At 39.8% G+C, this 16,497-nt stretch overlaps 1 protein-coding gene and 1 pseudogene across 1 annotated transcript; one reads left to right on the forward strand and one right to left on the reverse strand.

Moving 5' to 3' along the window:
• Nucleotides 1–71: 71 nt before the first annotated feature.
• On the reverse strand, nt 72–4,093 carry LOC129156786 (uncharacterized; annotated as a pseudogene).
• A 795-nt stretch (nt 4,094–4,888) lies between these two features.
• On the forward strand, nt 4,889–13,221 carry LOC139061526 (zinc finger protein 845-like). Its single transcript, XM_070548207.1, has 2 exons — nt 4,889–5,119; nt 9,391–13,221. The coding sequence occupies exon 2, from the start codon at nt 9,510–9,512 to the stop codon at nt 11,628–11,630; it is 2,121 nt and encodes a 706-aa protein (XP_070404308.1). The 5' UTR covers nt 4,889–5,119; nt 9,391–9,509; the 3' UTR covers nt 11,631–13,221.
• The last annotated feature ends 3,276 nt before the right edge of the window (nt 13,222–16,497 follow it).

A 16,497-nucleotide genomic window follows, 5' to 3' on the forward strand; every position in this document is an offset into this window, starting at 1 on the left:
ACACACACACACACACACACACACACACACACACACACACACACACACACACACACACACACACACACACACACACACACACACACACACACACACACACACACACACACACACACACACACACACACACACACACACACACACACACACGCACGCACGCACGCACGCACGCACGCACGCACGCACGCACGCACGCACGCACACACACACACACACACCAAGCAATGTGTCTATGGTTACATTGTGATGTCTTAGTAAATATTCTATTTGGTGAGAGATCAACTTTATTGTATTTATCCTAGTGGATCTATAATTAAACGGGTAAACTAGTAGTAGCACATTCAACGTCAAGGAAAGCAAAAAGTTATTATCAGGAGAGGGAGAATGATTAAGTGGTTAGCAGCAGTGTGTTAGTCGATGGCCCCCTCCATGAGGCCACCTCAGCTCAGCAGAACATCATTGTAGCTTCTTCTGGGGAGAAAAACACTTAGAGAGAAAATAAAGTTAACAGCTGAAATTGCAGAAAATAATACAATTAAAGAGCAGATTGTAGAAGAAAGTAGTAGAGTGTAAAAAGTGGTCAGTGTATCCTCCAGCAGTCTAAGCCTATAGCAGCATAACTACAGAGATAACTCTGGATAATCTATCCTATTTAGATGTAGGCATGTTGGAGGCAGGGCAAGGGAGAGCCGTCTTTACCGACTGTACACTCCACCTCCCTGTACTCCCCCACTTGTCCAGATCAGATTTTAACCATAGGCCCTATCAAATAAAAATGTTTTAAGCCTATTCTTAAATGTAGACAAAGTGTCTGCCTCACGGACTAAGGCTGGGAGCTGGTTCCACAAGAGAGAAGCCTGATAACTAAAAGATCTGCCTCCCATCCTAATTTTAGATATTCTGGGAACCCCCAGTAAACCAGCAGTCTGAGAGCGAAGTGCTCGGTTAGGAACGTATGGAACAATCAGGTCACTGATGTATGATGGAGCTTGATTATTAAGAGCTTTGTATGTGAGAAGAAGGATCTTAAAATCCATTCTGAATTTAACAGGTAGCCAATGTAGGGAAGCTAAGTCAGGATCTGTCTGTTCCAAAAGTAGACACCCAAGTAAGTGAGGATCCCAGGTCCTGCTCATACATGTTTGCAACAACCGAGGCACATGGCAGCAGCTCCTCAGAGACTTCAGTAAGACATCTGTCTGCTGACAGTTCATTGGGTATCCCACGGCCTAAAAAACAGATTCAAGCAAATTTAGGTTGGATGTACCGGGAATGAAAAAGATCAATATATCTCTAATGTTACACAGTAAATTTGCTTTGCTGTTGTAACAAATTGTCCCCACAAAGGGACAGTGTGGATAGTTTATATTCTATTGTATCTTAAAGAGTTGTAAATACAAAGTCAAAAATACCTGGGATCCTGTGTGCATTCCATGACTGAACAACTCGGTTAAGTCCTATTTGGCTTACTTGACATGTCAAATTTGATATGCAGAATCTAGTCAGGTTGTCCTCCAGGCTCACAGCTTCCTGGTCCAGCAGGTGCACCAAAGCCTGTTTCAGGGGGTAGTTAACATGATTGTTCACCTCTGGTCACAACCTTTCCACTCGAAGGTTCTGTTGATTACAAATTCAAATCAAGTATTCAAAAAAATTGCAATTTTAACAAGAGAAAATGTAACATTATTATTATTATTTTTTTCAGAATCATAATTATTTGTCATGTAAATTTACAAGCTCAACTCCACTTTTACTCACAGGCATGAGTTTTTTATGTAGGAAATTGCACGTTTGAAGGTATAAATGTACAAAAGTGTACATTTAAACTAAAGACCTTATATAAATAGCAGTCACAGTATGTAGTAGTCTACAGTAGTAAGATTAACTGAATGAGTTGCTAATTTGCATTTCAATAATACTAAAATCTCACCCTTGTTGATGTGGTTTGGAGGTATGGTGGCCTGCTGAGGTTGCGCCTATGTTGCGACAGTTTTTCTTGCATGTAAAGACACAGAAACTCTCTGCCATGGTCAACCCTGACTTGATCCCACATGCCATGGTTCATGAGTGCAGGTCTGGAATAAACAATGTTTACATGACTGAACTGAAATTTACAGACTCAAAAGAAAGATGTAGATATTGAAAAGACAATACAGAAGAGTAAGAAATTATGAATTGTTCCACTGGTAGCTATGAATATATTTACCTGTATATTTCCTCATAAATGACAAGGTTGTTTTTCACTGGCATGGCGGAATGTGCAACAATCTTGCTGCTGTAGCCAACAACGGCCAACACGTGCATCACACCAAACATCACCAGCTTTTCATTTTGGTTCAGATGTAGTTTATGACCCATATATTCGGCATGATAGGGAACTGGATTCAAATTTCGAGCACCCTATGTGAAAAAAAAAAAAGTTTAAATGAACGCAAACTCTCATATTATTCATCTTAGCTAACAATCTTCATGAAAATTTTTTAAATAATAAATGTTTACATTTACAAATAACACTTGTTTGGAAACTGTTGTACAGGAAATAGCTATAACATTGCCCTTTTTTTAGTTCACCCTTGGATTGAGCACAGTTGTATAATTTATACCAGCAAAACTCGAAAGCGCTACCAGTATTACAATTTTCCACACAAGGAAAAAACATTTGATTTTTTTCTTCTTCAAAAAAATTAATAACTTAATCAAAATCGTGGTTTTTCTAATACAACAAATATCTTATTTTAGGCCTTTGTGCACTGTATGTAGGCGGGGCAGTCTGACTTTCATCCGAGTTTTCCATTTTTTCATAATACTCTTGTTATTGTCACGAATCTAAGAAAATTTTCTTTTTTTTTTTATTTCATGGTTCCTCTTTCAGATATTTATCAAAATAAGTAAATTGTCTCTTTTCAGAAGGTCTTGTAACTGTTGCAGCGCCAAACCAGTTTCGGTGGACTGGATGAGGGAATGCCTATTTGGATTGTAGGTTGCAGACCTCTAATTTACATGTTGTTTTCAAACCCACAGACATATATACATAGATGCCCCGTGGACTGGAGCTGCCGTAGTGGCCAGCCGCCATTTTAGATGGGCCTCCATTCGCCCCCAGTGCATTCATTTCTACTGAGGAAGGTGCTTAAACAGCTAAAAAACACATTATATAATGCTTTTTCACAAAACCAGACACATGATATGGCATGATAATTAAAATAAAAATATACTTAAACAAAATTATTTAAATAAATTTATAAATAAAATCCTATCAGGTAGTCTAGAAAAGTCACTAGTAATCCCACATGACGCTTTTTCTATTGTACGCCAGTTGTAACCGTAGGTGGCACAGAAACAGGCCTAGTTGCTCGCTCTAAATTGACTTTGGAGAGTGATGAGACCCGTCCAATATGGTGGCAACACTTTTATGCTCTCCAGCACCCAATGGGGCGTTCATTTCAAGTTTTAATGTTATTAGTCAGTCTCAGTAGTTAATTTAGTATGTAATTTTACAGCCACGTTTCAATTGTCTGTCAACTGCATTAATTTAAGTATCATACCTCACGCCGGAATTCATGGTATTTCTGATGGAGCTCACTTGGGATTCTTCCAACCCGACCTTCTCCTGCATGCAGCCCCATTGATGACAGATAGCCAGTCATGAACTTTACGGCCATATGAGGGTCCAGTCTGTCAGGAAATTATACATTTAACTGAATGTTTTGGTAAATAAACAGTAGAAATCTGATTATAAACTTACTTCGTATATCGGTCCAGCCACAGCTCGCTCTAATGCCTGGTCCGACACTTGTCTTTTTCTCTTTAGCCCATGCCGAGCTTAGAATCTTCTGACGCTCATTTCTGAGCACGGTAGGATGTTCATCTGCTGCAGCGTGTAGGCGATTTGTGCGTGTGTCAAATCGGTGTTGAATAAACTCGTAATCAAATTAGTGTGTGATTCTAGTGCTGCCATGTTGTCGATGTCACCAGATTACCCGCACTTTTCTACTCAACTTCCGGGTCACGTAATCCCAAATGATGAAAAATTAAAATCAAATTCGGTCCAGCTGCCGTTTTTCCATTTCTCATATTTGATCCGAGACTAAAATAGAAAACACGAAAAATACGACTTTTTTCTTTTTTAAATTTGTTTGTAAAACAAAAAACAACAAAAACAAATCATTTTTTCCTTTTTTGATTGTTTGTTTTCAATCGAAAATAGAAAGAACGAATGATGCACTGATTATATATTTACATATGTATGTATATATAAATGTGTGTGTCAGAAATATATTTAACCAGATGAGTCGATAGAGAACTCATTCTCATTTACAACAACGATCTGGCCAAGAGGCAGCAGCAACAGACACATAATTAGCTTTACATCAAAGACAAACAGATGAGATAAAAACAAACAAGATTAAAATAAAGATAAAGTAAATAACAAAATTATTATAACAGGTGTAAAACTAACTTGTCTTTAAGTATTTGTTTGAGGAATATATCACATGTTATGTGTTTATTAGTCCCATTCTGAACACACAGGTGTTTTATTCTGCTCCAGCAGGTGGCGCTAGTGCATCTTTACGCTGGTCACCGACCACCGGAAGAAGCAGAAACCGGAAGCTGCTAGCAGAGCTAGCTTGTTGTTCTGGTGTGTGAAGAGAATATTTGAGGCTCTGCAGTAAAAATGTCTTCACTTCAGTCTCTGGGAGAGTTGATCAGCTAAAGCGACTAACTGCTGCTGCTGCAGAAATCTTCTCACCAGGCTGTGGAAACTTTCTTCTCCTCCTCAACAACTTGGTGGAGTTCTTTCCAGAACCGGAGAAGATATTCTGCGGTCTTCGTGACAATCGGAGCTCCAGAATCAGGTTATGGGTGAGAAAAGCTTTTCTCTAGACTTCCTGCCCTCTGGATCTGCTGCTGTTCCTTTGGCCAGAACCAAAGCGTTGGATCTTTAATCTCCTGCGTTGTTCTGAAGCAGCATCTTAATCAGCTCTCCTGCTTTGTTTCTATTGCAGCTGTTAGCTAAACACGGCTAAAGAAAACCTGCTACCACTTCAGGATCATCCATCAGCTGGGACTGATTCATCGTGTGTTCTTCACCACCTGGACCTGGACAGCATGGACACAGGTAGGGCTGCCACCTTTCAGATATGTAAATAAGTAAATGAGTTGGAGAAGTGGTTTTTCTCTTAGACAGATGTGTTATTCACACAGGTGTGAAACATCTGTAAAAGCCAGATCTGGTGCAGGAAAATAGCTGAACAGGGAGTGGGGACACACTTTGCCTTCTGCTGTTGTAAATGATAATAATGATAATGATAATAATAATAATAATAATAATACATCAATCTTATATAGCGCTTGTTAGGTCACTCAAAGATGCTTCACAAAAAATGTAATAAACACATAATAAAACAACATGGAACATAGTAAACAGACTGGGGGATGCTGGGTTGATCTTAAAGAGCAAATTACAGGTAAATTTTTTTTTCTAATTCATATAAAATGCTGTCCAAAAAGTACAATTTGAAATGTTTATTGTGGATATTTGGTTTTAAAACAGCAGTTTTCTAGTAAAAAGTGTGCTTTCTCCTCAAAGCTGTGTTCAAAGGGTTGTTCAAATGAAAAAAATAAATATAAAGACTGAACAAACATTCATACCCTGGTTCACCTGAGATCTGTCCTTCTTCGTGGTCACTGTCTTCAGATATAAGCCTTCTGGGACACCTAATAGATCGTGTTGATTTTCTTTGAGGCATTTCCATAATTTCATGCTGGCTTTTATGCTGATTAGCTTCCCCGTTCCGTTATCCGCTTTCACCGCGGCGCTGTGCTCCGTTTCAATCCGGCTGTACAGAAGGATTTCCCTCATAGCGATAGTTTCCATAATTCTGATTGCTTCATGCTATAGATAGTTGGAAAGCTGCTTTTATGTACTTGTAGGAACCGTTGGAACTTTTTCAATCTGATCAGCCGTTCAAAAGTTATAAAATGGAGCATTTTGGATAACAAACTCAGCACGTCTCTGAATCTGTGTTGTGATTCGTTGCGCTGAAGACAGGGACTCCCAGTGGCTACCGTAATGTATTGTATATGCATGAAAAGCCCCATTTTTAATCTTTTAAGCACTTTTGGAATTTTAATGATATCTTGAACGGTTCAGGAATTATGGTAATGAGAATTGTGCATGTCCAATCCCGTCTGCGGCCACATGTTGGTAATAAGAACATTGTGGCATTAACAGAGGGGTGCCGGCAGTCAGGGCTAGGGGGACCCCAACACAAGGGGGCCCCAGGCGGCCGCCTACCTATGCCTAATGGTAAAACCGCCTCTGCTATTATGTGATTATTACAACACTAGAAATAAATAATGAGGTAAATATTCTGGATCAGCACCATGAAGCACCTACTTGATTCGTGCAGATCTGATGGGGAACAAATTGGTGTTTTTCTTTTGGGGGGGTAGCGAGGCTGGCTTTTTCAGTTAAATGAGTTTCAGTATTATCCACTGGGGAAAATATTCAAGAGGATTTTTAGAAAGCCCCCAACACCACAAAGAGTAGATTAAATAAATAAATCTGTCGGAGCCGGTGACGCGTGACCCGCACAAACGCAGGTCGAAGGAGCTCAGAACAGTCAAAACAGAAACTATAATATAGTTTCGCTGTCAGCCTGTAGAAGTTCCTGCTGAACTTTATTCTGTTTCATGAACCAGGGTGACCTGGGTTTATGTTCAATTCAACTTTAAAACTGGGAGAAAACTTTAGTCTACCTTTGAGTTAGATGTTTTCTTCTTGTTTGCTTGTTTCTCCTCAGAGACACGATGGATATAAGGAGATGATAAAAGTCAAAATGTCTCCAAAGGAAGGGTCAGTTAGCTGGTTAGTGAAGGGGAGGTAGCTTAGCCTGGCCTGCCAGACTCCTCCTCTGTTTAATTCTGCACAGAGAAAGGCTCTGGGAACTCTCCTATTCAAATTAGCCCACCCGCTGAGAAGTCTAACCCAGCCAATCAGCGCTGAGCAGCGTTCGTCACACACCATAACGCCGAGTTTGTCATTGTAGGGTATGGGAAATTGAGAAATAAACATGGCGACTGAGGCGGAATTCGCAGCGGTTCTTTCCTCTGTTATGAATGGATTGGACACGTCTTTAAAACAAGTAAAAGTGCTAAAAAAAATTCTTCGAAAGAAAGATGTTTGCGCTGTCGCCAGACGCCATTTTTGACTACAGCTAAAAACTGAGCGTTGCAGACGTTACACACAGCGCCGCTCAGTTTCTCATAAACAATGAAGACAGCGGCGGAGTTCGTTGCGGCTCGTTCCTCTGATCTAAATAACCTGAATGTCTTTAAAACCACAACAAGTAGAAGCGCTAAAAGCCTTTCTTCTAAAAAAAAAAAAGATGTTTGCGCCGTTGCCAGATGCCTTTTTTCACAACAGCTAAAAAGCGTTCCGCGGTACAGTCAGCATTTCTGTCTTTTTTCTGATTGGTTCTTTTTGAGATGGCTAGTCCCACCCCTCATGTGCCTCTCTGCCTGTGAGTTACCAGACTCTTTCTCTGTGCAGAATTAGAGGACGAGTCTGGCAGGCATGGACGTAATTTTGGGGGGGGACAGGGGGGACATGTCCCCCCCACTTTTTCCAAAGTCAAGTTTTGACCCCTGCACGTTTTACCATCCAAAAACAATTTTATGCTATATTAAACTGACACTGGTTGAGCTCTAGGACCAAGCGGAAAACAATCGTTTGTGTTGAAGCCTGTTTCCCATTAGAACATACTGTAAAGACCCCCGTGTCCCCCCCACTTCTAAAGTGAAAATTACATCCATGCTGGCAGGCCAGGCTAGAGGTAGCTGTCATTAAACCCTGATCCAGCCCACTGCCTCCTGCTGTTGTTATTATTATAATGTTATCACAAATATAAAACAAGCATCTTGGAAGTTTAGTGTTTATGGTTTTAGTGTTTTCAGCAGCAGAGCCTGGTTCGTGCTTTGTCACATTTCCTTTCGGTTCAAACAAAATAACAAACCAGGCCAAACATGTAATTTCATGTAGTTTGTTTATCTTATTTCATCCATAATTCATTTAGTTTTTAAAGCTCAATTTTTAGGTTGTTAATTTAAAAACAATCATTTAATTATAATTAAATAACCTGTTAAAAGCACTAGAATAAATAACATCTGCTCACTAAAATGTTTCTGTGGGAGACCCCCAGACCAACTCCCCCGTCACCTGATGTCTCCGTCCTCAGAGCTGAGGACAATACTGGGACATGTGGCTGACATGTCTCCGTCTTTGTCTCTTCTCAGAGGAACAGAAACTTGTTAGCAGAAGGTAAACAAAGGCTTTGCTACTCTGAGAGCAGATACACGTAGAAAACATGCAGCCACTGTGGCCTTCAAGGATCAGTTCTACTCCCCCTGTTAATGCTCAAAAGTACTGGTACCTTCATCTGCAGCAGGTTCACTTGCTGGGGAGGGTGTGTGTGTGTGTGTGCGTGTGCGGCTACTTTTTTTGATGTGGAGTCTAACCTTTTTCACCCTTGACCCGTTTTCATGTCTGTATTTTGCGTGTTTTAGCCCCGCCTACTAGCTTGGAGATTTCCCCGTTCCTAAAGAGTGTGTGTTAACAAAAACTACTGGTGCGGGACCCAGACCAATGCGACGCAGTCCGGTCTGTGCTGCCCCAGATGTGAATGCGCCAATACAGGCCCGATTAGCCACATGACGAATTGTTCATTTAGATATCAAGCATGTCATGGATGACGATCACTGAGTGAGCCAGATTAACGGCAGGCCACCGGAAAGTTTCCCGGTTCTCCTGATTACCATTTCATTTAAGGAACTAATGTTGTTGTATTCCTAACCCTAACCTCAACTAAAAGTTAATTCACCCCATGCTTCTAAAACTAAAGTAGTTTTTTTTTACTGTGATAATCCGTCAAATGTTCTCACAGTTTTAACATGTCCCCATGCTAGACGTGAAAAGTCAAAAATGTGTCCTCACAGCATACATAAGATATGCCAGCACACACACACACACACACACACACACACACACACACACACACACACACACACACACAACCACCCATTATTCCCAGGCTATATGGGTAAACTGTCTAGTCAGCATGCAGCTCAGTGAATTTAATGTCCTAGTCGAGTGGGAACAATAGATCTTTATATAAGAGGCGTGAATATCCGTCTTTTATTTAGTGTTTGTCAGGGCTCCTGAGACATTTAAGTCTCATATTATTTATAGAGGCTCAAAGTTCAATTCCGTTTCCAATTGTAAATACATTTCATTCTACTGTCAGTTTAAAGAAATAATACAAATGTCATATGTGTAAAACAAAGTTACAGCTGTCTGTAATTCACATAATGTTTCTGTGTTTCCTACAGATATTCAACAGGTGGTTCTGGTTAAATAAGAAGCTTCAGAAGAACAGAGTGCTCGTGTCAACCACCAGCACCTAGATTTTCTCCACAAAAAGGAGGAACAGGAGAAACTCTGGCCCAGTATGGAGGGAGAGCATCTCCATTTGAATAAGGAGACTGATGCTGCCAGGTTTCAATCCTTTACCCATAAAACACATTTAAACAAACACACAAGAGTCCACACAAAACAGAAACATTTTGCTTGTGAGCACTGTGGACAAAGATTTCACCAAAAGACTAATTTAAACAGTCACATGAGCATCCACACAGGACAGAAGCCTTTTCCATGTGACCTCTGTGGAAAAAGGTTTAGCCAAAAGTCAACTTTAAACAGTCACATGAGAGTCCACACAGGACAGAAGCCTTTCCCCTGTGACCTTTGTGGAAAAAGATTTAGCGGAAAGTCAACTCTAAACGTTCACATGAGAGTCCACACAGGACAGAAGCCTTTTCCGTGTGACGTCTGTGGAAAAAGATTTAGCCAAAAGTCAACTTTAGAAAGTCACATGAGAGTCCACACAGGACAGAAGCCTTTTGCTTGTGATCTCTGTGAAAAGAGATTTGGCCTAAAGTCATTTTTAAAAATTCACTTGAGAGTCCACACAAGACAGAAGCCGTTTGCCTGTGAGCTCTGTGGAAAAAGATTTAGCAGAAAGTCAAATCTAAACATTCACATGAGAGTCCACACAGGACAGAAGCCTTTTCTTTGTGACCTCTGTGGAAAAAGATTTAGCCTAAAGTCAACTTTAAACTGTCACATGAGTGTCCACACAGGACAGAAGCCTTTTACTTGTGAGCTCTGTGGAAAAAGATTTAGCCTAAAGTCAACTTTAAATAGTCACATGAGAGTCCACACAGGACAGAAGCCTTTTGCTTGTGAGCTCTGTGAAAAGAGATTTAGCCAAAAGACCCATTTAAATAGTCACATGAGAGTCCACACAGGACAGAAGCATTTTGCTTGTGAGCTCTGTGAAACAAGATTTAGCCGAATGTCAAATTTAAAAAGTCACATGAGACTCCACACAGGACAGAAGCCTTTTGCTTGTGAGCTCTGTGAAAAGAGATTTAGCCAAATGTCAACTTTAAACAGACACATGGGAGTCCACACAGGACAGAAGCCTTTTGCTTGTGAGCTCTGTGAAAAAAGATTTGGCCTAAAGTCAACTTTAAACAGACACATGAGTGTCCACACAGGACAGAAGCCTTTTGCCTGTGAGCTCTGTGAAAAGAGATTCAGCCTAAAGTCAACTTTAAACAGACACATGAGTGTCCACACAGGACAGAAGCCTTTTGCCTGTGAGCTCTGTGGACAAAGATATAGCCAAAAGTCAACTCTAAACATTCACATGAGAGTCCACACAGGACAGAAGCCTTTTCCGTGTGACCTCTGTGGAAAAAGATTTAGCCTAAAGTCAACTTTAAACACACACATGGGAGTCCACAAAGGACAAAAGCCTTTTGCCTGTGAGCTCTGTGGAAAAAGATTTAGCCGAAAGACCCATTTAAATAGTCACATGAGAGTCCACACAGGACATAAGCCTTTTTCTTGTGAGCTCTGTGAAAAGAGATTTAGCCTAAAGACCCATTTAAATAGACACATGAGTGTCCACACAGGACAGAAGCCTTTTGCTTGTGAGCTCTGTGAAACGAGATTTAGCCGAATGTCAACTTTAAAAAGTCACATGAGAGTCCACACAGGACAGAAGTCTTTTGCTTGTGATCTCTGTGAAAATAGATTTAGTCTAAAGTCAACTTTAAACAGACACATTAGAGTCCACACAGGACAGAAGCCTTTTGCTTGTGAACTCTGTGGAAAAAGATTTAGCCTAAAGTCAACTTTAAATACTCACATGAGAGTCCACACAGGACAGAAGCCTTTTACTTGTGAGCTCTGTGGAAAAAGATTTAGCCTAAAGTCAACTTTAAATAGTCACATGAGAGTCCACACAGGACAGAAGCCTTTTGCTTGTGAGCTCTGTGAAAAGAGATTTAGCCAAAAGAGCAATTTAAATAGTCACATGAGAGTCCACACAGGACAGAAGCATTTTGCTTGTGAGCTCTGTGAAAAGACATTTAGCCGAATGTCACATTTAAACAGACACATGAGAGTCCACACAGGAAATAAGCCTTTTCCTTGTGAGCTCTGTGGAAAGAGATTTAGTCAAAAGTCAACTTTAAACCTTCACATGAGAGTTCACACATGACAGAAGCCTTTCGCCTGTGAGTTCTGTGGAAAAAGATTTAGCGAAAAGAGAAATTTAAACAGACACATGAGAGTCCACACTGGCCTTTTGCCTGTGAGCTCTGTGGAAAAAGATTGATCCAAAAGACAAATTTAAACGGTCACATAAGAGTCTTCAAAGGACAGAAGCCTTTTGCTTGTGAGCTCTGTAGACGAAGATTTAGCTGAACTAGGGCTGAACGATTTATTGCAGGGGTCTCCAACCTTTATTGGCCCGTGAGCTGCTTTTACACAATGAAAGCACAGCAAAGTTACTGCCATATGATTTATTTACATTGATACTTTCCATGTGTGAATGTGCTTATGTTAAAAATGCTATACTTACTCTATTAACATGCATTGTATTCACAATTGATTTCTCTGTATTTCAATACATCAGTATATATTTTTAAAAATATAAGTAAACTAGTGACATTCTGAAAACCAAATAGAACAAAACATATTTAGTTTTTAAACTAATCCGATACATTCAAATAATGAGTTACAAATCTACTTCATGTGAATGATTTGGCATTTTTTTAGAAGGTTAGTAACAACTTTAAGCACACAGGAACAGCTAACCTGTAAAGCTGATGATATTTTAAATAAAATACAAGCTAAATGTGATGAAAACACACAATTGTAAATAGTTTGAATTGAAATCAAAAATATAAAATCAGAAAAAAGATTTGTTCCTGCTCTCCTGATTGACTGAAACATTTTTATGTTTTTTTTTTTTTGGGTCTTAAAGGTTAAGTTTTGCTGCGTTTATTGCTGACAATATTAAGGTTGGAGGTTTATCCTTTTTTCTGCATCTTGTAGGTTTTTTCCTCCACAGGTCTGAAGGCTGTGCGTTACACAGAGCAGAGAGACCGAGAGCAAGAGACCAGAACCAAAACAAATGATCACGTCACACCAATCTTAAAATATTTACAATGGCTTCCTGTAACTTACAGGATTGATTTCAAAGACCTTTAAAAAAAAAAAAAGACCTTTTACTTACCTCTAAATCATTAAATGGCCAACAACCTCTGTGCATAGCAGAGATGTTTGAAACGTAGCGCACTTCAAAATCACTTAGATCAGCAGATAAATCCCAACTGGTACAACCCAGAGCCCGCACCAAGCACGGAGAGGCTGCCTTTAGCTGCTATGCGGTCCATCTCTGGAACTGTCTTCCAATATACATTAAGACCTCTGCCACATTTCCATTTTTAAATCCAGATTAAATACTAAACTTTTCCATGATGCCTTCCATTAACCTATCCTTGCATCTGTGCTCTACTAGTTCTTTATCTGTACTGTGTTAAATTTATTCTATATGTATTTTATATGTTTACCTATTCTGTGCTATTTTATCTTTGTTCTATATTTTAAAGTAAATAATTGTACTTAATATGCTTTTATTTGTGTGTACTACGTTCTGTGTCAATATTCTTTGATTTTATTTTACCCAACATGATGTGACATTTTAACTATTTCATTTCATTTGTGATTGTTTTAACTTTGTGAAGCACATTGGGCTACTGTTTTGTGTATGAAATGGGCTATATAATAAACTTGACTTGAGAGAGCGTCACAATCATGTTTTATTACTAAATGAGACACTCAGCTGAAACTGGGGCAAATATATGATGAATCTAAATCACAGGTGATGTCCAGAGTTTTTAAAGCCCGTGTTCATCATGTTGTGAGGGGCCACAAAGAAGCTACACTCACACCCAGTTCTTGGGACCACAGAAGTATACATTGACTTGGGACTGTTTGTATGTACATATTCTTGACTGCTTGGCCGCTTGATCAGAACCAGAAACTTATGTGTAACAGACCATCTGGGTGTTCAGGGGGCCGTATGTGGAGGGCCACACAGAGGCTACGCTCACACCCAGTCCTTTGGACTGTTTGTATGTAGATGTAGCAGGACTGGTTGGCGTCTCAACCAGTTGATCGCCCAGCCTATCTTACAAATTAATCAAACCAAATCACCATATAAACATACATACATTTATGTACTAGGGGTGGGAATTTAACGCGTTAATTGCGATTAATTGCAGAAGATTTAGTGCATTAAAAAAATTAACATTTAATCGCAGCTTGCATTCTAGTCAATGCGGAACTTTTGTCAGTGCACAATTTTCTGATCGACAGATTACAGTGATGCACATGTCAGGGTGAGAAAATACCAATGGAACGCTCAGAAAAAAGCGTGTTGTTAGGGCCATTATAAGGAAAATGTAATTTTTAAAAAACTACCCAACGGAAGCCTCGATAAAAGCGTGGTCTTGTGCATACTTTGTAAAAAAGAGTTTGCTTACCATCGGAGCACTTCAACCCTACGGTACCACCTCAACGCAAGGCATGCTGCAGCTAGCATAGAAAGCACTAGCTATCAGAGTACAAACAAGCCGTCTCGGCAGCCAAAACTTGATGAAATGACTGGATTTAGGGCCAAAATAAGTAAGTCTACGTCAGACAAACTGACAAATTCTATTGCTAAATGCATTGCCCTGGACTGTCGGCCACTATCAGTAGTACAAGATACAGGGTTAGAAAATATGCTACTGGTAGCGGCATGTGATCCAACTTTCCAGCTGCCGTGCCGAAAGACTATCTCAAGTAAAATTCACCACCTTTATGACACTGAAAAGCAAGGAAAACTAGATGCCTTACAGAAAGCGGATTTTGTGGCTCTTACTGGGGATCACTGGACATCTGTAAGCAATTCTACTTATGTCGGAGTCACTGCACACACTGTTGTCACAGATGGTACTTGGCATCTACAGTGTAACGTGAGGAAATATGGGTTTTCTGTCACTACGGTGGTGTTGGACTCAGCTGGGTCAAAGCTGGGTCGCTGAGAACTTTCACCCACAGATTGAGACCTTTGCAGACATGAAGTCTGCAAGAGTCTGCTGGAAACCATAACATCTGAACACCTGCAGTACCAGAAGAAGGTGTCATGGTCTGTGCTGAGCTAACACCTGTTTGTGTTGAGTTTCTCTGTGTGCAGGTGGGTGTGTCCGGAGAGCAGCTGTTGTTGATCTCCTCATCAGTGGTCAGGGGATTTAAGGAGTGTCGGGACAACACATCAGCGCTGGATGATTACTCAGTATTGGGTAGTATTCTCGCCAGAACCTTGCCTGTCTTGTGTATTTCCTGTTTACCACGCTTCAATCAAGTTAATCTGCCCTGTTACCTCCGACCTCCTCAGGTACCTTCCATTCATCTGCCAACTTCCACCACCAAGCAAGAGACTCACCGGATCATCCTGCTCACCAGCCCGTCACTCGCCCCTGACCGCCTGCTCTCTAACCCCCACCTGCCATCAGTACAACCTGGACTCCGGTGCTCAGCTCCCAGCCATTTCCTCTGCCTCTCACCCGACCAACTCAGCCAGCCTGGACGTGCCCTCCTCTCAAACTCTCTCTTGAAATTAACCAAAAACCCATTTTTAAAAAATACAATTAAAATATGGCATGAGGTAAGTAACTGCTTTGATGGGACTAGACAGCTATTTCCTCTTACGCCAATTTTTGGCAATGAAGAATTCCCTCCAGGGAGAATCGACCCAGGATTTAAGACTTGGGCTCTAAAAGGACTAGCAACAATCTCTGATTTATATAAAGGAAAGAATATGAGAACTTTCCAAGACCTGGTGACCAACTTTAGTATTCCCCAAAAACACTTTTTTAAATATCTTCAAGTTTGAAACTTCATTAAATCAAGTCAAAATGGCAACCTTGCCCCACCTGCACCATCAACTTTAGATGAGATTGTGTCTAAATATAAGTCAGGTAAGGTACAGATTTCCATTAAATACAATGAGATAATTAAAAGTTCTAAGGATTCATCAATGAGCATCTTTGGAGCCTGGAACTCCGATATGGGTGGAACCATATCAGAGGAAGAGTGGACAGAAACTTGTTCTTTAATGAAGACCCAGACTGTTAATACAAACTCCAAATTACTCCAGTACAAATGGATGACCAGACAATATATCACACCAACTAAGTTACATAAGTTCAACTCTGATGTACCTGACACATGTATTAAATGTAAGTCTCAAAGGGGATCCTTATTTCATTGTATGTGGGAATGTCAACCAATATTACATTTTTGGAAGGAGACTTTTTTGATTATTGGTAAAATAATTAATGAAGTAATACCTGTAGACACTAAGTTATGTGTTTTAAACATATATCCTAACAACTTTATCCTTTCTAATTCTAAAAAACATCGTATGGATATTTGCCTATTGGAGGTTAAAAGATGTATTGCACGTTGCTGGGAAAAACCTAACATTTGTGCAACCTCAGACTGGTTGGAAGCTATGACATCCTTTCTGGCTTTAGAACGAATAAGCTATTTTACAAAACATATGTTAGATAAATTTGATGAGATCTGGAAGTTATTTTTTTGCTTTTTTGGAAATGGGTCATACAATGTGAAACAACAAAGTAATTTGATATTATTAATGTATGCAGGAGGTGTATGTCTTTTTCTTTTCCTTTTTTCACTTTATCTCATTCCCTTTATTTTTTGTTCTACTTCAAATATGCCATACATTCGGGTCTGGTAACAGAAGGGAAATGAAAAATGGTATTGGGCACAATGTTTTCATGTTTATGTTTATTTATATATTTATGCCACATAATTGTCTCTTGTGCTTTTTATTTTATTGTTATTTTATGTTTTGAGTGGAGATATGTTCATTATATGTGTTGGTACCCAAATGTAGAAAATCAATAAAAAAATTGTTTAAAAAAATGACAGGAGAAAGAAAAAGAGGCTCTCATACAAGATGTTTCCACACGGTGGAATTCAACACTGGATATGATATCTCGTCTACT

This window comes from Nothobranchius furzeri, chromosome 2, assembly GCF_043380555.1.
Source record: "Nothobranchius furzeri strain GRZ-AD chromosome 2, NfurGRZ-RIMD1, whole genome shotgun sequence".
Classification (NCBI taxonomy): Eukaryota; Metazoa; Chordata; class Actinopteri; order Cyprinodontiformes; family Nothobranchiidae; genus Nothobranchius; species Nothobranchius furzeri.